This window comes from Zingiber officinale, chromosome 4A (genome assembly GCF_018446385.1).
Source record: "Zingiber officinale cultivar Zhangliang chromosome 4A, Zo_v1.1, whole genome shotgun sequence".
In the NCBI taxonomy this organism is placed as follows: Eukaryota; Viridiplantae; Streptophyta; class Magnoliopsida; order Zingiberales; family Zingiberaceae; genus Zingiber; species Zingiber officinale.
The window spans coordinates 71,385,488-71,410,333 of record NC_055992.1 but is presented as its reverse complement, the minus strand read 5'-3'; the positions used below and the strand labels follow the sequence as shown (position 1 = coordinate 71,410,333).

At 36.3% G+C, this 24,846-nt stretch overlaps 2 protein-coding genes across 4 annotated transcripts; both read right to left on the bottom strand.

Annotated features, from left to right (window-relative positions):
* Positions 1-3,869: 3,869 nt before the first annotated feature.
* On the bottom strand, positions 3,870-4,370 carry LOC121972446. Its single transcript, XM_042524116.1, has one exon. It carries the CDS (start codon positions 4,368-4,370, stop codon positions 3,870-3,872), a length of 501 nt encoding a protein of 166 aa, XP_042380050.1.
* An 8,089-nt stretch (positions 4,371-12,459) lies between these two features.
* LOC121969983 (importin-9-like) lies at positions 12,460-22,854 on the bottom strand. Of its 3 annotated transcripts, none has more exons than XM_042520346.1 (13): positions 22,697-22,854; positions 22,535-22,597; positions 22,284-22,379; positions 22,080-22,189; positions 15,541-15,730; positions 14,396-14,510; positions 13,650-13,762; positions 13,504-13,581; positions 13,231-13,296; positions 13,026-13,157; positions 12,879-12,938; positions 12,731-12,814; positions 12,460-12,645 (listed from the first exon to the last, which is right to left on the bottom strand). In XM_042520346.1, exons 2-13 carry the CDS (start codon positions 22,544-22,546, stop codon positions 12,595-12,597), a joined length of 1,107 nt encoding a protein of 368 aa, XP_042376280.1. In that variant the 5' UTR covers positions 22,547-22,597; positions 22,697-22,854; the 3' UTR covers positions 12,460-12,594. The 3 variants fall into 3 exon arrangements, with proteins under 3 accessions (XP_042376280.1, XP_042376282.1, XP_042376283.1); XM_042520348.1 differs by having other exon boundaries at positions 12,731-12,811; positions 22,697-22,853; XM_042520349.1 differs by having other exon boundaries at positions 22,284-22,366; positions 22,697-22,793.
* Between the last annotated feature and the right edge of the window lie 1,992 nt (positions 22,855-24,846).

The following is a 24,846-nucleotide window of genomic DNA, read 5'->3' as shown; positions in this document are numbered from 1 at the left end:
CATTCGTTGTGGGTTCTTGAGATATCTTTCTCATTAGATTTATATCATTACGAAACATCCACAAACTCAAATCACAAATATGATTCCATCTCTATGTCTCAATGCAAAGAAGCTCTTGGAAACTCCCTTTGAGCAATCACAGGTCAGATTCAAATTCTTGGCTAGGAATTTAGATGTGCGCAACTAGTGGAAACCTCCCTACAAGCTCGCGATCACATTGAAAGCTCATCGCCCGAAGAAAAGAGGAAGAAGAACTGATCGCGATCGCTAATCGATTGATCGGATCGATTATGAAGTCGCGAGCAAATTGGAAGATGGATTGGAAGCAGAAACTCCGGGAAAACTCCTTCGAACCATCTGTTGATTGGTAGAGCCTTCAGATCGGGAAAACTCCCTCGATCTGAGCTCGTTTGTGGTGTGCGATGCGTAGGAATCGTAGACAGGAGAACCTCCCTCTATCATGGCTTGTTCCTCGGACGATGATCGCCGGTCGCTCAGAATATTGTCAGCGATGATAGGACTTGATCGCTGATCTGGATGTGGATGGTGATTGCATCCCGTGCGTTGGAGAAGACGATGGTGACACGGTGAACAGTATCACAAGCCACTGTTCACTGTGCCGAAGTTGGGTTTTTGAATTCTGCCTGAACTGGTTCAATGGCTTTGTCTGGTTCAGATTCAACATTACTTGGCTCGAGTCAAATCCAAATCCAAATCCAAACTAGCCAATTTGAATATATCCAAGTATAACCAATGTGTCCAAAATATTCACCTACACCCAAGAGTAAAATATATTAAGCACAAATCATGAATTAAAAGTAACGAATTAGATTAACTCAAGATATGTCTTACTTAGCAAAAACTAACTCACAAATCAATTCCTCAATCAAAATAAGCTCCAAAACCAAACAATTCTAATTAAAATATAGTACCACCTAAGCACATCATCAAAATCCCCCACACTTATTCTTGCATGTCTCATGCAAGTCAATAAAACTAAAGATCCTACTTTAATGGTACCCCCTAAACACATTCCTAAACATTATTAAAAAATAGAGAAGGTAACCATCTAAAATTATCAAATTCAAAACCCAAGCATTCATGGACATCAAATTTAATTTTCGGCTAACAACATAATAATTTTCATCCATCATGAATAGTTTGAAAATAACATCTCACACACTCACAAGAATGAAACTTTTGCGTGGCACTCATCTTACATCCACAAAATGATTAATAGTAAAGGTCTCTCGAACTACTCATGGCTAAGCACTACCATATGCTTGCTTCTCGTCTATTCTTCACCATCATCACAGATACTAAGATTCATAATTATGAAGGTTTATTTGAATGGCAATGGAAACAAAAATCAAATGAAATTGAAAGAGTTAATGTTAGAAAGGCAATAAGGAAAGCAAAGTCTCATTTAAAGTTGGAAGACATGGAACTAGAATGTTATGATGATAACTTTCAGTCTTGGCACTTAATTTGCTCCTCAATAGATAGATTTCAGCTTCCTCGAGTCTATGCATTTAAGACTTCAAATTCTGCTTAACAAAGCAGAGTGACTTCATCAATACCCCTTGTTAAAACCAGATATTTGAATATGCTCATTGTTTCAAAAGCAGTAAATTGTTCCTCAAAATCTGTCAAACTTGTAGTTTCAATTTTGAATTCTGTACCTAAATTTCCAGATACAATTTTATAGCTATTTATACAAAATTTTCCAGTAATTGGAGTTTAATAAGATGGTTCATATGATATTGAATCCCAAGTACTTTGAATTTCAATTTATCTCAACTCAGAAATAACAACAAATCTTAGCTAAAATCTATCTTCTTGAAATCATAATCCAGTCCCTAATTTTCAGCTTACTTTCAATCAATTACATTCTCCATTCTGTAACTTTTCTTTTGTCTTTAATCCTCATCAAGTCCTAACCATATTCAGTTTGAATTCAAACTTCAATTGCAACAATTCAGACATCTACTCTAACTGCAAAATATCATCTTCAATTCAATCTTCAAATCCCAGTTTTCACCTTGTATCACTATTTGTATCAAACTCTTAATCTATATATCAGTTATACTATGTAAGTGCAATATCTTATTTATCAATACTCAATAATTAGTTTTGTTATTAGATTCCTCTAATATTTCTGAAATCAGTGAACTTTTCTTCATTTACAGTTTGTAGCTATGTCTTGAACAACTTCCAATTCATCAACATTCTTTTCACTCTTTTGTAATTCCTACATCAGCAACCATAAGATAACATACAACAACTTCTAATCAAATTCATATCCAGCAATTTGAAAGTACAAATCAATACCATCCAAATTATAAAAGACATTGGCAATAAATGTTGTCACTGATTTGGGGGATGCTACTAGGATTTTGATACATACATGATACAACTCCAACACTGAATTTGGTTTTCTCTTTTAACCTCACTGTTTTGAATATCAAACACTACCCTTTTCTTCCCTCTTTTCAGATTAAATGATGCCATTTCAATTGCTTCATTAGTGGAATGATGCTCACAAATTGAATTTCAATTTCTAATCCATTTTGATAAGATTCCAGTAGCTGTAAAAACCCGCTGTCACAATTCTGTTTCTAAACTCCTTGTATAGTTTCAGTAATTTCTAGCTCTCAGTTCAGATATCAAGTGTGTAGAAGTCATGGAGATGAAAGAATACTATTTGTTTATGCAATTTTCAAAGCTCTACTTGATCTTCCTTCTAGTTTTGTTGTTGCTCTCGAATTTTGATATACCTTTCCAACTTTCCAGCAATGATCAAATTCCCTGTTCCTACATTTCTTTAATGTACAATTTCATCTCTACAATTCTGGCTTCTGCAATGCTAATCAAGGTAATTGTTCAGCTTCCTAAATCATTTTAATTCTTTACTTGCATTTCATTACTGCACAACAGCAATGCCCTAGTTCCTGCACCTCTTAATACCCTGCATTTCTGTTCAATTTTTTTTCTACTTTCCATTTTTTTTCAATCTAGAAAGCTAAGGCACGGAGCTAATATCATCAATACCATCAAATTCCAACATTTCAAAACTTTCTTCAACAAACATCTTCAAATAGCTTGAAAGTATCACCATAGTAGCGCTTTTCCAAATTCAACACTATTAAAACTTGCTCTATACATGAATAACCTCAAAGAATGATAAGGCTTAGCATACAATCAATCTAATGAGCCATCCATCCTTCCCCGTACAGAAAAGAACTGTGCAACTTCATAGCATCTACACTAAATTCCAATACACTCTCTTGAGTTCTAATATGAAACATCCACAATTCCGGCACACCTCCCCCACACTTAAATCTTGGTCCATCCCAACCAAAAGAAAATTATCATCATAGCATTCAAAGTAACCACATCCAAAAATAGCATAAGAGAAACAAGGTGATATGATGATCAAAGGAAAGAAAAATTACAAGAACATGTGGGCAAGATGTAAAAAATGAACAACTTTAATAAAAAATGAATCACTCACTGAATAATAGTTTTGAAATACTTGAATAATCACGCAATAAGGCTCAAAACTCACTAGGTAGAAAAAGAAAATATCATCCAAACTATCATTCTAGTGTCCATCATCAAGTAGTAGCCTAAAGAAAATAATGAGGCCAATAATAACAATGAGCCTCAAACTTAACAATAAAAAATAGCTAACATCCTCCATTTCTAACATATCATAGAAAGATGCTAAGGGGGTACCATTTTCTTATTCCGAAAATCAAAATCAAATGCAATAAAGAAACTCCCTACAATAAAGAATTTATTCTTCTAAACCAAAATCAATATATGCAAACAAAAAATTTTATTGAAACAACTAGATAAAAGAAAGACTAAGTTGGAACAAACTCCCCTTTAATTGGGTAGATAGCACCAATAGTGCTCATCCTTTGCATCACCTCTCCATTGCCATTCTCATGGAATAATTTGAGTCTATGCCCATTAACTTTGAAAATCCAATTGGTGGACTCCTCCCTAACCTTAATAGCTCCATAAGAAAAAATATTAGTTACAACATATGGTCCTTCCCAACGAAATCTCAATGTACCTTTAATCAACTTGAGCCATGACCTATACAAAAGCACTTTGTCACCAATATTAAATTCCTTACTTACAATGTGCTTGTCATGAAAATTCTTAGTCTTTTCTTTGTAGATCCGTGAGTTCTCGAATGCCTCTAGCCTAATTTCCTCAAGCTCTTGGAGTTGCAATTTCCTCTCTTCTCCTGCTAGGCTAGCATCAAAATTACAAGCTTTAATTGCCCAATAAGCTCTATGTTCAACCTCCACTGGAAGATGACAAGCTTTTCCATACACAATTCTATATGGAGACATCCCTATAGGAGTCTTGAAAGCAGTTCTGTAAGCCTAAAGTGCATCATCTAATCTCTTGCTCCAATCTTTCCTGTCAAGCCTCAAAGTTTTCTCAAGAATTACCTTTACTTCTTTGTTAGACACCTTAGCTTGCCCATTTGTTTGGGGATGATAAGGAGTAGAAACTCTATATGAAACTCCATATTTGCTCAACATAGCTTTCATGTGTCTGTTGCAAAAATGCGGCCCTTGATCACTAATGATGGCCCTTGGTATTCTAAACCTGCAGAAAATATGTGACTTGACAAAACTAACAGCAACTAAAGAATCGTCAGTCCTGATAGGGATGCCCTCCACCCATTTGGAAACATAATCAACTGCTAATAATATATATAAAAATCCAAAAGAGATGGGAAATGAACCCGTAAAGTCAATACCCCACACATCAAAAATTTCACAAAATAACATGTAATGTTGAGATATTTTATTCCTAGGTCCTATGTTTCTAGCTCTTTGACACCTATCACATGATCTACAATAAACATAAGCATCACCAAAAAGGGTAGGCCAATACAATCCACACTCTAAAACTTTCCTAACAGTCCTCTGTGGTCTAAAATGTCCCTCACACTCATATGAATGACAAAATGAAAGTATAGACTGAAACTCAAAATTAGGTATGCATCTCCTAATGATCTAATCACTACAAAATTTCTATAGATAAGGATCATCCCACACATAATATTTTGCATCACTTTTAAATTTATTTTTTTTTGAGTTTTTGAAAATTGTGTAAGAAAAACATGGGCTACTAAAAAGTTAACCAGATCTGCATACCATGGTGACTCACCATGCATTTGAAAAAGTTGCTCATCCTTGAAATCATCATCAATGGTCGTGTGATCACCGTATCCCTCAATTCTACTCAAGTGATCTGTAACCAAGTTCTCCTTCCCACTTCTATCACGTATCTCCAAATCGAACTCTTGAAAAAGAAGCATCCATCTAATCAATCTTGGCTTAGCATCTGGCTTCTTGAGGAGAAACTTTAAGGCTGCATGATCAGAAAATACAACCACGTGAGAACAAAGTAAATATTGTTGGTGCAAGATTCCCTAGGTCAAGGTTGACCTGGTTGACTGAGCTTGAATTGGTTCAAGCTCGAGTCTTGATGTTTGGGTTTCGATGTTTGACAATACATGGAGATTACAGGTGCAATTGTTCATGTGGGGAGATTGTTTGGTACAATTCCCTTTTGGTCAAGGTTGACCAGTTTAGATGTGAAGGAGAGTCAAGTAGGTCAAGGTTGACTGGATACTTGACTGGAAAATCCTGGTGAGTGAAGCCAGGTGAAAGTCCTAACTCGGAGATTAGGCAGTTTGTGAAAATCCTGGTGAGTGAAGTCAGGTGAAAGACCTAGTGAGTGAAGCTAGGCAGTTTAGAAAATCCTGATGAGTGAAGCTAGGTGAAAGACCTAGTGAGTGAAGCTAGGCAGTTTGTGAAAATCCTGGTGAGTGAAGCCAGATGAAAAGTCCTAGTGAGTGAAGCTAGGTAGAAGGAAAGTCCTGGTGAGTGAAGCCAGGCAGAAGAAAAGTCCTAGTGAGTGAGGCAAAAAGAAAGTCCTGGTGAGTGAAGCCAGACAGATGTGAAGTCCTAGTGAGTGAAGCTAGGCAGAAGGAAAGTCCTGGTGAGTGAAGCCAAGCAGAAGGAAAGTCCTAGTGAGTGAAGCTAGGCAAAAAGAAAGTCCTGGTGAGTGAAGCCAGACAGATGAAAAGTCCTAGTGAGTGAAGCTAGGCAGAAGAAAAGTCCTGGTGAGTAAAGCCAGGCAGAAGGAAAGTCCTAGTGAGTGAAGCTAGGCAAAAGGAAAGTCCTGGTGAGTGAAGCCAGGCAGATGTGAAGTCCTAGTGAGTGAAGCTAGACAGAAGGAAAATCCTGGTGAGTGAAGCCAGACAGATGTGAAGTCCTAGTGAGTGAAGCTAGGCAGAAAGGAAGTCCTGGTGAGTGAAGCCAGGCAAGGGAAATCCAGGTGGATCAAGGTTGATCGGACACCTGGTGGAGATAAGTCCAAGTGGGTCAAGGATGACCGGACACTTGGCACGAGGAGAAAAGTCCAAGTGGGTTAAAGGGATTGACCGGACACTTGGTGAGGGAGTCCTAGCAGGTCAGGAGTGACTGGATGCTAGACATAATGTACCAACAGGTCATGGTTGACCGGATGTTGGTTTAGGGGACTTTGGACTTGGTTTTAGGCAAAAACCATGAGCTGGATCGATCAGCCAATCGATTAGCTCATGCCCAATCGATCAGCTGATCGATTGGGTGAGTCCCCACGACAAGCCTCCTCCCAATCGATTAGTGGATCAATTGGGAGAAGCTCGTGATCACACAGAACAGCTCTGGATCGATTGGTCGATCGATCCAGAGCCTCCAATCGATCAACCGATCGATTGGGAGCTGCGATTTCGCGCGATAAACCCTGGATCGATCGGTCGATTGATCCAGGCAATTCCCAAGAGCACAGAGGCGCTCTGGATTGATCGGTCGATCGATCCAAAGCCTCCCCAATCGATTGGGAGCAATTCAATCGATTGGAATTCGACCGTTGGCATTGGATAAAGACGTTGGCGTGCGATTTCGTCAACAGAACTCTCGGCTTTCTTCTCCAGCGACATCAGCGATTCCACAGCTTCTCCACAGAGTTCTCACCGCTAGTTCTTGAAGATTCTTGGAGGCTTGTGCTGGTGCACATCCAAGTCAAGAGGCGAGGAAGAAGTTAGGGTTAGAGTTTCTTGTGCAAACTTGTAAGATATTATTGTATTTTGTTTCCCTTTCCTTTTTTTCTTGTACTGAGAGCTTGTAAGGCTTCTCCACCTTCAGTAGTTACTGAAAAGGAGTGTTTACATAGTGGAGGGTGTGTGAGTGTGTGGATCCTTGGACTAATCACCTTTTCTTGAGGTGGATACCATGTAAATCCCTAGAGTTAGCGTTGTTGTGTTGTTTCTTGTATCTTCCGCTGCTATCATCTTGAAGAAACAAGCAACGACGAGCACGAGATCGCGCCGAGCTATTCACCCCCCCCCCCCCCCTCTAACTATATTTTGGTCCCAACAAATATGATATAAATTTATCTAAAGCAAAAATAATAGCGAGAAGCTCTTTTTCTGTTGTGGTGTAATTGCTTGAGTTGAATCCAAGGTCTTTAAAGCATAGAAGATCACATGTGGTGCTCCATCTACTCTCTGTGCAAGCACTGATCCTATAGCAAAATTTGAAGCATCACACATAAGCTCAAAAGGTAAAGTCTAATCTGGTGGCTTGATGATAGGTGCAAAAATCAAAGTCTCCTTTAATCTCTAAAAGGCTTCTTTGCACTTCTGATCAAACTAAAATTCCACATCTTTCTAAACTAACTGAGACAATGGAAGAGCAATTTGACTGAAGTCTCTAATAAATCTCCTGTAGAATCCTTTATCCCGCATGCATGCGAGGTAAGATAAAGAAAATATAGCACTAACTTTAGCAGGATCTACCTCAATACCTCTCCTAGAGACTATATGACCTAAAATAATTCCATGCTCAACCATAAAATGACACTTTTCAAAATTAAGTACTAAGTCTGTCTTAATGCATCTATCTAAAACTCTAGACAAATTTCCCAGACATGCATCAAATGATGAACCATATACAGAAAAATCATCCATAAAAACTTCCATGCAATGCTCTAATAAATCTCTAAAAATGCTTATCATATATCGTTGAAAGGTTCTTGGAGCGTTGCAAAGTCCAAATGACATGCATCTGTAAGCGAATGTACCGAAAGGACAAGTAAATGTGGTCTTCTCTTGATTCTCCGGGTCGATGTAAATCTAAAAATATCCTGTATATCCATCAAGGAAGCAATAATGTGATTTACCTGTCATCCTCTCTAACATCTGGTCAATAGAAGGCAAAAGATAGTGGTCCTTCTTGTTTACATGGTTCAGCTTCCTGTAGTCCACACAAACTCTCTAAGAATTCTTCACTCTGGTGGGCACCAACTCATTCTCTTCATTAGCTACCACTGTCACTTCAGATATTTTGGGAACCACATGGATAGGACTTACCCACTTACAGTCAGAAATATGGTAGATGATACTTGCTTGTAAAAGTTGAGTTACCTCTTTCTTGACTACTTCAAGGATCAATGGGTTAAGTCTCCTCTAGGCTCTCTCATTGGTTTCACATCCTCCTCTAAATAAATCCTATGCATATAATAGAAGGACTGATACCAGGAATATTTGTCAGTGTCCATCCAATGGCTCTCCTATGCTGCCTCAAAATTTCTAATAATCTACTCTCTTGCTCTGGCTCTAAATCCGGGCTATAATGATAGGTAGATGCTGATTCTCCTTCAAATAAGCAGTCTTCAAGTGTTTTGGCAATTGCTTCAACTCATACTGTGATTGATTAATAGATGGTGATCCTAGGAGTAATGCTGCCGGTGAACAATCCCCCACACATAATTCTTCTTTTCTGAGCGATCCTAGGGGTAGTGCGATGTGAATCTAAAGAGAAAGATATCTCAAGATCCCACAACGAATAGAAGAAGAAATAAAGAAAGAACTAAATCAATAAGATTGATGAAAAGAGCATCGACCCAATGCTTAGGAAAGCATGAACCTTGGTATAGAAGAAGGTAGACGCCACAACCTTGGGATGGAGGTTGATAAGTCTTCGAATACCACAAGGAAATGCCTTGATAAGTTCTAATTTAATAAAGAACCAACAAGTGAGAGGCTCATTGTGCTTTAGATTGAAAAATATGTCAAAGATACATGTGTGGTCGTCACCCCCTTTATTTATAGCTATAAGGTGACAAAAAAACCCTAAAAGGCCAAAAGAAAGCCCATTTAGTAAAGGCATATGTAGACTACTTAGCCATTTTAAGCTTATGACTTTATTATAACCCAAATAAAAGTATAAATTAAGCCTACATATCCCTACTATATAGACATGAGACTTAAGTGCTAATTAAGCTCATCTAAGGCTTGAATTAGGTTGACTATGCCGAATGACTTGCTCTTGGTCAAACCTTCTTTAATGGTAGCTTTGGCCTTCACATCTTCAATTAGTATATTAAGTGCTTCCTTCATCTTTCTAACCTTAGCTCTTGTAATTGGGCCTCCATTGATGCATAATGGAACATCATTAACATCTAGAGTGAGTTGACCATGATCCATATCGTTAGCTTGTTACTCTCTTTCTTTGACTCCATCACCCTGGAAAGGAGGTACGGGTCGTGTCAAAAGACAGCCTCAATGTTGTCCTGCTAGAGCGAGACATGGTCGTACCTTAGGGCACAGCCATACTGTGTCTATCTGGGCAAACTTTGGCTGGCTCTTATGAGACACGACCATGTCTCCAAGGACAGTCATGTCAACTGGTACATGGTCATGCCAAGACAAGAACGACCCTGTTTTACCGTTCTTCTTCTAAAGTTGCTTCGATGTGTATTTTTGCTTCGTTTTCACTCGAAAAACATGTCCCGTCAATGAAAACAATCAAAGAGCAATTTTTCAAATAAACAGAGTAACTAATTGATAAAATGATAAAACAGGGTGCGATGACGTAAATCATGCTTAAGAAATACAAGTGAATGTGTGTCAAATAATACATATAAACAATCTACGCACAACAAACATGACTCCAACCCCATACCACACGGCAGGCACGACCATGGCGTGTAAGCCACGAGAAGAGGGTGTAGCCATGCCTCTCAGACACTACCTACCCATGGGATTTCTAGAAAAAGGAGGCACGACCTACCCGTAGAGTGTGCTGGACTAAAGCATAGCCATGTTCCTTAGGCACAGCCTCGGCGTTGGTTTGGCTGGAGCGAGACACGAGCATGCCTTTGGGCAAGGTTGTGCCGTGTATAATTCTAGGCACGCCTGGGAAACACGGCCATGTGCCCTGTGAGGCACAACCATGTAAATGAATAAGCATGGTCGTGCCTAGAGAGGCACGGCCTTGCCTTGCTTATTTTACTCCAAAGCCGCTCAAATGTTCATTTTTGCTCCAAATTACGTCCTGTAAATAAAAATACACAAAAAGTAGTCTTTTTGAACAAAAAATAATAATTATGTTGATATAATGATAAAATAGGGTGCGATAACATAAATCATGCTTATAAAATATAAGCAAATATGCATCAAACAATACATAAAAACATATATAATCTATGCACATTAGGTACTATTAACTATAACGAAGCCTAATGGGTTTACCTAAATTCAGCATCACGAAGTAGGGGATAACACCTACAGGACCGTGGAATATCGTGACAAGAACCTCCTTAAGAAAGCAGTCACTTTAGTAAGGCTAAGAGAATGAATAGTATTTAGGATGTCAACAATCATCATGACAAAATCTTGTGTGATCATTTTGGAGATGTTTCTAAAGTGTGTACAAGGCTGAAATCCTATGTAACCTTCTCGAGGATGTTCCCAAAATGAGTAAAAGGTTGAAATCCTATGTAATTCTAATGGGAATGTTCCCAATCAAGGATGTTCCTAAAGTGGTGCACAGTTGGAGTCCCGTGATAAGCTACCAGGCCATCTCCTCTCGAGATTTGCTCGATCAAGTGAGGCACGCACTTCTTGTGAGGACCATGTGTCTCACCTCCAGGGCGGCTCACTTCCGGCAAAGTTGATCTCCTAGACGAATATACCGAGGTATATCACAATAAACAAAGATCCAAACATCAATAAACATTACTTGATTGGCTAAAAATGTTTAAAATAATAGCTTGCAAGAATTTATTTTTTTAAAAAGACTAACCTATAATTAAATCACTACCCGAGCTATGGACAAACCCTATATTGTCCAATTGTCACTAGAGAACTATTGGTAATACTGATGTTCCTAAAGGATCCATTTAAAGAGAATCTTATTCTCACCACCACAATTTGATCTAAGTACTTTAATACTTCTCCCTAAAACTTTTCAAAAGTTTTGAACTTGTATCTCATAAGAACACAACGATAATAGAATGACCATAATGTCGGTGAATCACTTCTCACAATCTAGTATCTTTTTTCCTTCTTGAAAGCCTTCGAAAGTAGAGAAACTTTTACACTCCTTACAAGATTTTGAAAATTGAGCAAAAAGAGTGTAAAAATTAAGAATAGTGGAGCACACAAAGATCTAAGCTAAAGAAATGAATCATAATTCAACTTATCGATAGTGGGTCATAGGTCATTTAATCGTTGTAGTTTATTGATGTTAGATCAATAACTTTCTTCAGTTTTTGAATTTGAACATTAATTAAAAATAACCCTCAAATAATAGGTTGTCGAGCAGGTTCCAAATGGCATAAAAGAGTTGTGTGAGCTGAGCTTGTTTGTCTTAGTTCTCTTATTGTTTGTGTATTTCCACTACATACTAATCGTAATTTATAAAAATATAAAATTATGTACTCCCCCTCCAAAATGAGTCCCACCAAATCATAAAGATGGATTCAAATTAAGGAACTTTAACTCCCACTGCTAATAAACACTCACCGGTCCCTCTTTATAAATATAAAGCACCCCCTTAAATACCAGAATAATCTAATAACAAAAATATGATATAATCAATCCCTTGCCTCATCGCAAGAGTAAATCAAGGGAGGGATAACAACAGAGAGGGAGCGAAAGAGAACTCGAAATCTCCCTAATTTCTTTCAATACAACTAAACTAAGCATCCCCAATTCAATTTAATTCAACATTCAAAATCTAATTTATTGATTCAAATAAACTAATTTAGTCTAAAAATTTTAAAAACATGATTACTTAATTTAAAAAAAAACAATTTTAATACGGTGGGGCACTCCTTGCTTGCAAGGCTGGCCTTAACTTGACGATGATAATGGATGACGTGGGCTGTAACTAACTAAATATCGAGATCAATTTGAGAAAATTGAAGGCGTATATCTTGAAAGACCGCAAATTGATAATAATCATAACGGAAAGATAGCTTTTCTCTTGAATGAGGTGCGAACAGTTTGACCTTTTGCTGAATTTTCTATCTTTCTGTTGAGATTACTATCAGTTTGGCCTTTCGCTGAATTTTCTGTCATAAGACGGTAAATATCTAGCAATTACTGAGTTCTCTATAGTCACATTCAAAACTGTGTTACAACCACATCCGCCACACTTAAACACTTTGGCTGGCACCTCTTCCTCAACTAATGAACCAGAACAAATGAATAAATCTCAACTCAAGCTACTTGTTTATAACATTTCCAACTACAGATTTCTGTACATCTGCCAGACTCTGAAGTAAACAAGAAATAGAATAGCATGAGCATTTATAGATAAATTTTATAAATGAAAATTATTGAAATGATGTAGAAATGTACCTGGAAAAGATAATCAAAAAGTGATTGGTCCGTACTATACATGTTGACAAAATAATTTGTCAAAAAATCAGCTAGTTTGATCTGCTAGACATGAAGAATATTGTGAGGACAACAATATTGTATGTCACAAAATTTACTTATAGCCTACCTCATTTAGTGGATCAACTTTAGTAAGTTCGTTATCATATTCATCATCATTATCATCATCCTGCAAATTTAGAAACACACAAGGCAATGTCAGAATTGATATGATAGCAAATACTAAGTAGTCGTTATGGCAATTGTTCATTCTGACATCATCAAATGCCTTCGCCAAGGCATCAAGATGTTCAACTGAGGGATTAACAGATGATGGTACTGCCATTGGATGAAGTATATCTTGCACACCACCATTTTCATCGTTGGAAACTTCGTCCCACTCACTATCCTGAAGCAACCAATTGTTTAGTGAAGATTCCACTGTAACAGATTTGTGAAAGAAAATGAAATCACCTAGTTACCTCATCCTCATCATCCAAGCCTTGTTCTTGAATTTCAATTAGTGCATCAGATAACAGCGCAAAGATCTGCAGTCATGGAAAAAAAAATAACCCTTTCAGGACTTAAAAAAAATGTCATGAAAGTGAATATTAAATTGCTGAAGCACTCAAATTCCAAATACGTTTTGAGGTCAATGAAAGAATGGCATCTTAAGAATCTAACTATTTTTAACAGTTTATTGCAATCAGATTAAAGCAAAACCAACTGTTAATATTTTAGAATGTGGCAGATACCTTTGCAGGGAGTGGGATCATGGTCCACATCTCAGGAGCTAATTTAGCTTTCGATCGTGTAGTTATGCCTGCATTAGACTGCATGATCAAAGGGAATGAGTTTCCTAATCACTCAAAGAAAGACAGTTGTAGGAAGAATCCTGAACCTTGACTAGATCTCCTTGGACATTGATTTTAGATAACTCTGCATGCCGTGTTGAGAGTAACAGAGCCAATGCAGATGTAGTTACCTTAATTTGATAGGCTCCTTGAATTTCACCTACAACATGAAATGAATATTTTGACTTGTCAAGTCAAAAAAGCTGTAAGTTGATAGTCGAGAAGTTTTTATGGTTATCCATTGACCTAATATTGGTCCACATAGACTATTGCCTTATCCCTTCTTAAATGAAGAATCCATAATGTTGGTGCAATCTATCCCGGCTTAGTACCCTTAGACTAAGCGATGATGATTGTTGTGTTTTGATATTTGAACAATGTGTTTGGACAAAGTAAGGCCGAAATGTTATATAGGTCAAGAGTGACGGAGTACTTGACATTAAACAAAGTCCAAAAGAATCGAGGTCAATTAGACATTTACCAAGTGGAAAGTCCACCAAAAGAATTGACACATGGGAAGTCCAACATGTCATATGGAAAGTCCAATAGGTAATTAGCCATTGGAAAGTGCAGTAAGTAGTTGGTAGACAAAAATTCCAATAGGTAGTTGGCATATGGAAAGACCAACAAGGACTTGGCAAAATGAAAATCCAACTGGTATTGGCAGTGGAAGTCAAGCAGTCAAGATTGAAATTTTAAACCTTGGTTTCTTATATTTCATCTAGTTCATACTACTTCAGTAAGTTTCCTGCAAATGTGTAAGCAGAAAACTGAGTTTAGACATAATACCTACCTTGCAGTTTAGTCCATTCTGGCATCACATAAACCAGTGCATTCTCAAAACCTTTAGCAGGAGTAGAAAGCATTAGATTGATAAACTGATTGACATCTGGGGTACTGCTATGTACCTAAAAACAGTAAAAGAGAGAACATCATATTCATTGAAACAACAAATAATAAACTTAGGATCGCAGGACCAGTATCGTAATAAACAGAGGACTACATGGTAGCAGGATTTGGATCCCAAAAGTTCCCAACTGATATTGTTAGCCAATACCAACTTGTTCAACATAGTTAAGGTCTGTTGGATTATGGATTAGGTCTGCCAAGATATTGATGCTGAGTGGATTGGATTATTACGAATGCAATATAGATCTAGGAAGGTCCCATGAAGCATGAGATCTTTTTGAATATCAAAGCATGAATTAACCAATCGCCTAATTAAACTTTTAGATATAAATGGATCAAGGATTGGCTCAAAACAATCAACATTATATAGACTCCATTGCAATCATTTCAACCCAACATCTTACTGTTACATAGGTACGCCCTGCCAATTGCTCCTATAGAGTCCCTAGATTTTCAAGGATTTGAGTTTATTGTATAAAATAAGTCTAAAGGGACTAGGTGTAGTACCAATTTAAATGAGAAAAAATAAATTAAGAAGGTATAACCATGTTCACACAAATAGAGTTTGTAACTATACATGTTGATTAATTTGAGTTAAATGCACAAGGGATAAATAAATAAGAAACAGAAGTTTAAGCAAAATTAAAAGTCATCTAAATGATTTGGTTTGTTATTGTCACTATGTTTTAGCTAATTCCCAAAATCATTCAAATCAAGAAGTGGAAAAATAGCTACTACATAAATTGTACCCAGAGAACAATAAAAAACAAAAGATGCCATATTCTCATCAAATCAAGCCAAATTTTGCAAGTAGCAACTACTCTTTTACATTTACATAACTCTGGCAAAAGGCATAGTTTTCATGCAAAGAGTTTGCTGGTAACAGAAGATGCATATTAGTAACAACTATCTGTAAGTTTTAGTATGATTGTCAAAATGCAAGCAAATAATCAATCAATATACAAAAAGAAAAAAAAAACTGGAAATCATAAAGAAGATATATAAAAGTGTTCCAGTAAAATGTATTACCAGTCTAGCAAGAATAAGAATCAAAGAACTTCTCAGCCCAAATACTTCACATGATTGCATTCGGCGAACAACAGAAGCAACAAGCTCATGGATGTGCAAAGACATCTGTGATGGCAAGTGTAGGATAAGTTGCAAAATGTAGCTAGCCACAAAAAGTGATCCCGAACTTTCCATATCTGGATCAAGGAGCCTGCGAAGCATTTCTACAAATCCGTGAACATGCACATGCTCATAAGGCAACATGTCTTAATAGATCAGAATAAGATGTAAACTACACTGGATGACTTAAGAAATTTAAAATTTAGTGTTATGTTTAAGCCAACAGAAAGACATAACAGAAGAATGGGTATAAGGAATCTGATTAACATCATAATGACAAGGATACACATGGTATAAAAGCTCATTTCATATTGGCCAAACCATTCTAAACCTAGCAAGGAACATGATCAAGAAAGGTGGTACGTCCCATTTCACATTATTGGTGACCGTGTGAAGATGCTCTCTCAAAGGGAAATTGTGAATGAAGATCAGCTGGTGAGCAAGTTTAATGGATCCATTCATTGAACATTTGTCATAGTTGAATGTTTGTTGGCAACCTAACACAACCCCTCCTCCTTTATCCGGAATATGGTGAACCAAAATTAGGCGGCAGTGGCAGAAATAGGTACTGTCAGTCTCAATTCTGTTCCACATTACAGCAGTAATTCTTGACACAATTGACATGTACCTTGATTCAATACAAGTCTGCACCAACATCAACCATTTCGAACAAAGCCAGAACTCATTCTGATACTCATATTTAAGACATTGTGCAATAAAAGGGAGAACTAACTTTAATTAACAGAAAGGTAACCCTTATATGAAACTGTAATGATGCCCCAAAGAATAAGCAAACCAATAATCACAAAGGTAAAATAAAATGCTAGAAACCTAGAATCCTAGTTCTTAAAAGCACTAGCCGCGCTATGCCTAGGCGCAAGGCGGAGCCAAGCGAGCCTCTTGCATCTCGTTGCCTTAAGCGTGCGCCTTGTGCGAGGCACCGGACGCACTTAAGGCGCTTGGTCTTACGAAACCGATGAAGACTCAGCTATAAAAATCTGAAATATCCGATGATGATGATAATGATATGATTGAGAAAGTTGATGAAGATTTTGATGATTTAGAAATAAGTTTTTTTTTTTAATTTGAATTATGTGTATAACGTATTTATTTACTAGTGAATTTTATATTTACATTATTGTTCAATATTTTATCTATTATAGTTTTGTTAGTGAAATATTTTAGTAAAAATTCCCTATATATGTTTGAATTGTAAAAATTTATATCCGGAACACCTTACTTTAGTAAGGCTTGCGCCTCACCTTGTGCATTGCGCCTCAAGCCCCACTACACTTATGCACTTTTAGGCGACTCATGCTTTAAATAACTATGCCGAGAATAAATGACAACATTAGAAAGTATCTTCAAAATCCCCATGCACATCTAGTAAAGTATTTTCCTACCATCTTGTTGCAAACTTTAAATAACAATTAATAGCTGCGTCAACACTTCTTTGATGGGCTTGGTAGACTGGTAGAGATCAATGTTCTCCAATAAAATGTAATGGGACCATATGCATTGGATTCTACCTAGTGGTACAGTCTCCACTACATGACACGAGACACAGAGATTTGCTTACCATTGGACCATATCCCTAGTGATGAAAACAAACTAGTCATGTTTAATGCACTTCTCTCTATCTCACACACACACACATACAGAAAACTCATAAGGGAAGGAAAGAGCCTTTATCACGCTCTTAACTAACTTGAATATAATAAGGGATTTTTTTTAAAAAAAAAATAACAATCTAGTTTTATTAGTAATCCAAAATAAAAATATTATTTTAGTATTAGTTATCACTTATTTTTATTATTTATGCATTTAAATAATAGATGACACTATTCATATATTACATAATTAATAATTGCAAATGCAGTGACATATAATAGACATTATTCTTTTTAAGATTTTGGGGCATGATATAATCTCAAATATGAAATTATTGTATCATTATCTCTTTCACTTTTTATTTTTCCTATTGATTTTGATTTAATTGATCCTACTAATAGAATGCAATCAAAACTTAGATCCTTGACTATCCAATAAAGTCCCCAATCCAGTCCCCAATACTGAATTTCCGAATTTGACAACTATGGATTGGAGAATAATTAGAACATATCTTCCTACCAACAATCTGATGCCAAGATAAGCTAACGAAGCAAAAAAAAAAAAAAAAAAAGGTATATTGACAACATATGATTTGTGTGCATTCCCTTATAGTATACCTAAAACTTTATTAAGTGATAACACTTTTTGGGACCGTGAAGTTTAGATGCCAAAAGGTAGAGGGGGTGAATACCTTTTCTTCTTGCATGGTTAGTTTACAACAACAAATTCGCAACGAACATGAAATTACTAAGTTAATACATTTGTTTATGTAGTTTGGCAGTCCCCAAAACTTTAATCCATGGCCTATGATCCTTCAGTGGGTCGCTTCCGAAATGCTATGTATTCCTCCTTGGTCAAGATCCAGAGATGGAAAACCTCTTACATGCTTTCAATGAATACAAGGAGGCTTTACAAAAGAAAGAAGAGAAAAATTACAATGAGATTAAATGATCATAAGAATATCTCAATAAGCATTGGCTCTAAATGAGTCTTCTTCACCCTTTTTATAGCCCTCCAAACTTAGCTACTAGAATTTATCGTTCTATTGTGCTAGTGCCTATCAATCAACTAGTTTGCACCATCAATCAATTGGTACACTGTAGTCATTATTGATTCAGTCGTTATTGCACAACTTTTTCCATCAATAACTCTCTCTAGCTTTTCTGTTGTAGCATGAGTCGCCTAAATTCTTACATCAATCGAGTGAGATCATCAGTCAACTCCCTAATTGGTTGGACTATGAACAACCTGAGTCGACTAGCAAATTGGCTCAGCCATCACCAATCGATTGATGTCCACTATTATTCAATTGGATACAACCACAATCCCCATAACTCTACATAGACATTAGGGAATTGGGTTCCTCAACCACCAATCGACTAGATCCAAGACAACCAATTCGAAGGTTAAGTTTGTTTATGTTGAGTTCTACCCTATCCCCTCGAGTACACTCAACTCACAAAGACCTATGCAGCTACACCTCTACAATGTTGTCTCCTGTCGCTTCGTATCCCATGGATGCACTCGAGCCTTCGTCTCACTCCACGTGTATCCTTCACACTTTGCCTACATAGTTTGCCTCCTAGACACACTAGCACTCCAATTCTCCTATCTTGTAGTCTCTTAGATGTATCATGCCATTCTTCTTTGATCTTTATGAACCTCAAGTCATCAGGATCTATCGATGTTGACTACCATTCAATTGGATCCATTACTAGCCGATGGAAGCCAATACGACCAATTTTAAGCTTGAGTTTGCTTATGTTGAGCTCTACCTTCTCCCCTTGGGTACACTCAACTCAATGATCTTGAACCCTAAACTCACTCCATGTGTCATCCTTCACAACCTTCCTACGTAACTAGCCTCCTAGGCATAGTAACACTCCAATTCTCTTGTCCTATGGTCTCTTTAATGTCTCACACCATCCTCTAATCTCCACGGACCTCAAGCTATCAGGTGTCCACTAACCTTGGTCGCACCATGTCATCTCTATATGTATTTCTCCAAATCTTACATGGCTCAAATACACACATTAGATACAAAAGAAATCATAACTTAAACTATTTGCCCAAATATTAAAATGCATGATCAATCCCAATCACTAAAAGGCTCGAGTGCATTAAGTTAATGAATATACAACACCTTCATTTCAAATCTACTCACTCAAACCGCTAGTTGCTCCTTGTCATCCTCAATGGAGAACTTGTTCACATTTTCCATAGAGCACTCCTATCCATAATGAATGAAATTATTCTAATGTATAATGTGTAGAAAACACAAAACCACTTGAACAACATTCTTTCTCTAATTTCTCCATGTATATAGAGGACATGAACTCCGATAGTTATGGATATGCAACCATTATGACCAAAATATTCTAATCTGCATACAATCTGCAATGGAAGCAACTAGCTTAAGTATCAATGGTGACACGATGGGGTCCCAGGCCATGGTGCAACGGCAAGGTGCTAACGCAATTTCCCAAGCACCCACAGTTCAAATCCCAACTACGGCGCACTGGGCATTTTCCTCCGGTGAGATGAAAAATCTGGAACGCTAGCTGCCAGACAAGGGGCCGCTTGTGTTTTCGAACAAAGTGTCATTTCCTTGTATAACATCTTTTAGAATGGGAATAATAGGGTGATTTAACTTTTGACAATGAGGATCAACTTGGTTGTGATTCAACTTTCATGTAAGTGAGCACGACTATATTGATTAGCAAGAAAGATGCTTATATTTTATCTAATTTTGGTAGACTAAGCAGAGTATAGTACTAGTCTGACCAAGGACCATAATTGATACCAAACAAACAAATGAATCTCTTAACTTCTATATAAAGTAACTACTTCATGTTTTTCCTTCTATGTTATTATGGTTCAATTCTTAAAATTGCACTAAAAGTTATATGATCAGCAACAACCTGAATTTGAAGTCTTAAACCAATAAAACAAAATTTTCTCATCGATATGGAAGAGAAAACACCAAGTGATCTACTACAACAACTACCAAGTCTTATCCCACTATGTGGGATCCAAGTGGTTCACTAATGAGTACTAAAAGCTAGTTTTTGTGTGGTCAAACCAGGTTTAGGTATCATATGCCATAACTTTGTAGCACTCTGATTTATTGCTTAGCTATTATTAAATATGTTCAATGATACAGGTTAGTATTCCATTTGATACTGCTACCATATAGTCAGATTGCTTAATGAAGGGGGTACAACTGAATTTATAAACAAAGTCAAGAAATACCCACACAAGTTCATTACGATCATAGTTAAAAAATAAATAAACTAAAAAAATCATACAATTCATGATTTGTATCATATGATACTTTAAATAGATGTGTAAAATCATGCAGTCTTACCAAAGTCGACAACCGCCATCGAGAATTTTAATTAAACCCAATATATTAAAAATTAAATAATTATTTATAAAGAACAAAGAAAGGATATTATGTTGAAAGGGGTAAAAAAAGATCTCAAAGTCAAAATTGACCGCCAAGAAAATCTTATCAAGTTGACACTAAGTTGGAAGAAAGTCCAGGTAAATTGATGCCTGAAAACAACAGCAAAAAGTTGTCACCTTACTAAACTAAATTGCAATAAACATGAAAACAAAGGTGCTTTACAAGCCATGTCATGTCAAAGTTGTCTTCCGTTGGACCATAATAATTTTTCTATATTAAAAGCATTTGACAAAGAAATTTCTTACTGTTCATTTAGTCATTTCTTTTAATTACATGAATGTATATATCTTGGTCATAGTTTAAAATCTCGAGCCGTATTGGAGTTTCGATTTATGACCAAAATGATACGAATTTGGTACTGTATCATGCCCATATATGATTTCGGTAATTTTTTTTTTAAATATAAAATAGATTATTTAAAAATAAAAGATTTAATCTAAATATTTAAAAAATAAATAATATAAATAATTAAATAATTTAAATATATATATATATATATGAGATCACACTGCTTTCGTATGATAAGTAAATAAATAAATATATATTTTATTATATATTTTCGGAATTAAAATAAGTAATATATATATTAAATTAATGTGATAGTTTTATTAGACTTTGATTAAGCCATTAATAAAACTTTAAGTTTTCTTTTCTCTGCATTGCAGCTGTGCCAACGGGCATCCCCGACGCGGCCCCCGAGAGTTCGCCTCAGGATCACAACGGCCTCTGCGGGGGCCTCCACTCTGTGGGATCACGACAGCCTCCACAACCCCACGGTGCCAGTGACAACAAACAAAACGATAAATTTCACCTATTATTTCACCCAACCCAAAATGAAATTTTAAATCATGATTTTGGTTATAAGTCGTCATCAACTTAATACATCTATACTATTTGGTTATTGAATAGAATATTGTATTATTTTACTATATTGGATATCAAAACTAATTCTGAATAAAGTAAATCTTTGTAACATATCTTATAATTTTTTATTTGAACCATACAATTCGTAGTTTGACACAATTCCCAATGAAAAAAATCACCAAAAATTGATGATGTGAACCTCAATCTGATAACTTTGGTCATTAGTAAATGATTTGCACCTTTTGAATTAATTGAACTTCATATTTTAAGTTGATAATGCATATAATCAAAGTAACCTCATTTATGAACTACAAAGGCTACTCATAACTCATATGTGAACCATTATGACATACAATCACAATATTGATAAAATCGAAGGTTAATTTACAGACAGATAAATGAAAATTCTTGTCAGAATAAAAACTAAAAGAAACTGAACATAGCATTTAGGATGATTCTCAGTTTAAAAAAAGATAAATTCTTAGACCAACATTACCTAGAAGCAGCATCTAGTAAACCTTTCATTACAAGACCTGAGTCACCAGCCCATACTAACAAATCTTGTTTGCCTCCAGAGATGAAGGAAGCCAAACATTCTGTTGCATTCTGAATTTTAATTACTGGAGTGAGTGCAAAATATGTAAAATAAAAACAAAAATAAATGCCTGCACTAACACTATAGATAAACAAATAACTATACCTGCAGTTCTGCATGATCATCACTTTGAAGGACAATTTCAATTACAAGGTTGAAGCAAGCATCAAAGATTGCTTTTACCACGTCTGCAGGAGAATTCTATAACATGGAATAGCACTTAATGGATGTAAACATGTCAATGAAGAGAAAGAATAATTCAAATTGCTCGCATCAAGAATAAGTAAAATGAAGAGAAAGAATATTTCAAATTGTTCACATCAAGAATAAGTAGATAAGCATGCAGAAAACTTTACTTTCAATAGCATGATCAGAAGGTCCAGAGAGCCAGCAACTAAACCAGTAGGCTGTAACAGAGGCTGATGCATATGAATAATTGTAAGACCAAATGACTCGGAATGTGTCATCACATCGAAAAAAGAAAATAGCACAAGAATCATAATCTTACTAAGCTTTACCTTTTCCAGCACAGATCTAATTGGAGGTAGAATTCGTAACACCAGTGGTTCTAGACAGTCTGGAGAGTTCTTGATTGCCTGAAATGCTACATAACGTTGTCAACAAATGTAAACTACACCAAGCCTAAAGAAATTTTAGAACAATGAGGCATATCCATGTTCAGATGATTAAGCAATATGTACTACAAAATACAAAAACATTAAGAAACACAGGAAGCAACACATAAGCTGGAGATTTCAAGAAAGCCTGACAAGCAACCTGCTATATCCAAAAGCAAAAAAGTTCTAGCTGAACCAGAAAAAAAATTTGGATTGGCTGGTCTGGTTTAATTGCTTGGAGGTTAAGATAGTAACCCTAGAAACACTACTTGGTTTGTGTTGACCACTGCCTCTCTCCCGACTCAATTTTTTTTTCTAATCTTTCCAATTATATGAGAGATGCCGGCCACCCTCCTTTGTCTTCTTGTGCGAGCACCACCAAACTTCTCCCCAACTCTCCCAATTTCTTCTCTCAAGAATTACCACCCTGGAGCACCATCTTCCAAGTTCCAAGTAATCAAGAGACCAGTTGCCACCACCACCAATTGCAACCAACAGAGAAGCCACTGTCACTCTTATCCGCCTAAACATTTCATTGAGATGAGTAATCAGAGGTCTCTTGTGCCCTCAGCTACCACCTTCTGGAAAAGACACCACTTTGTTGTTGATTGGAACCAACTTTGCCAACATCAGATTGTTTCATTCTTCTTTCACTTGACACAGCTCCACTACCTGCAATCAACATCCCCAGAGTTTCGAAAAATCTTTACCTCTTTAAACAACAATCAAGTTGTCCCATCCTACTCTCTGTAAAGATTGGGGCAGCAGTGAGTCAATGTCAAATTTGGGTGAAATTCTCGGCATGACCTTGTGGTTTCTTCTTCCCATGGCGTGTGATCTCTTATGATCTGTTCTAGGGCAATGATTCCCTTTAGATTGGTAGGAGAATTCTTATGTTACTTTTTTATTTTTGAAAATTCACAGCTGAATGACTATTAATCATTCTCTTGATATTTTAGGGCAGCGTGTTGCATCTATGATTTCCCCAATTTGTAACATTTTTCCAAGGTGAGTTTTTTGGTATTTCATTTGTGATTGTGATTAGTTCTGTCGAGAAGTGACTACCCCATGTGTGATCTATTAGTTGGTTCGTCCTTGTGCTAGAATCATTTTGTGGTGATTGAATGAAATTTGATCACGTTTCTTACCTTCCCTATTCTTGATCTCAATGATTATGCATAAGGTAATCTTCTTTACCATGGTTTTATTTTGATATTCAAGGTTATAGCAAATATTAATTTGATGTATATTCTCTAGGGTGGAATAGGAATGAGGTTGTCTCATGTGGCCATGCAAGTGTCGAAATAGATTTTTCAATAGAGGTGAGTGTTCGTGCTTTTTTCTCAAATTTGTTTCGAGTATAATTTAAATTGATGAAATAGATGCTATGAGATTAATTGTAATTTTATTTTAGAAAAAAATTATTTATGAACTTATCTTTAGTTGCTTGAAAGTTTCTCCTATATTGCTTGTCCTTTTATATAAAATAGTTGTTTATCCGTTGTAGCTGATTCTAATAACACTTTTTATTGAAATGTTGATTAACATGAGATAGCTGGTACACATGAAATCTTTAATACTAAAGCATAGCCCTCACGGGCTAGCACAGTTGGTAACTACATGGGTAGTTGCTCCAACAGGTCTTGGGGTCAATTCTCAGTGGGTGAAAAATACCTCATTAGGTGTCTGACCTCCCAATGCAAAGGGCCGCTGTGTTAGGGCAAAATGCCCCCTGATTTACCTGCCTATATCCAACCGAGAGCTGACGATACAGATGAGCATTATCACATTTTGCTCCAATTTAATACTAAAGCGTAGCTACTTATATCAAATATATGAATTGTACCACACTTTAAAGAAGCTACGTGATTACTCATAATAAATTAACAAAATAATGAATGCATTACTTTTATTATAGAGTTTCAGCTCTACGCTCTAAAGGAGATACATATTACTCATATTAAATTAATAAAATAATGAAACCATTACTTTTATTATAAAGTTTAGGTATTGTGCTCTAAAGAATTGTGCTACTTTTATTAAATTAATAA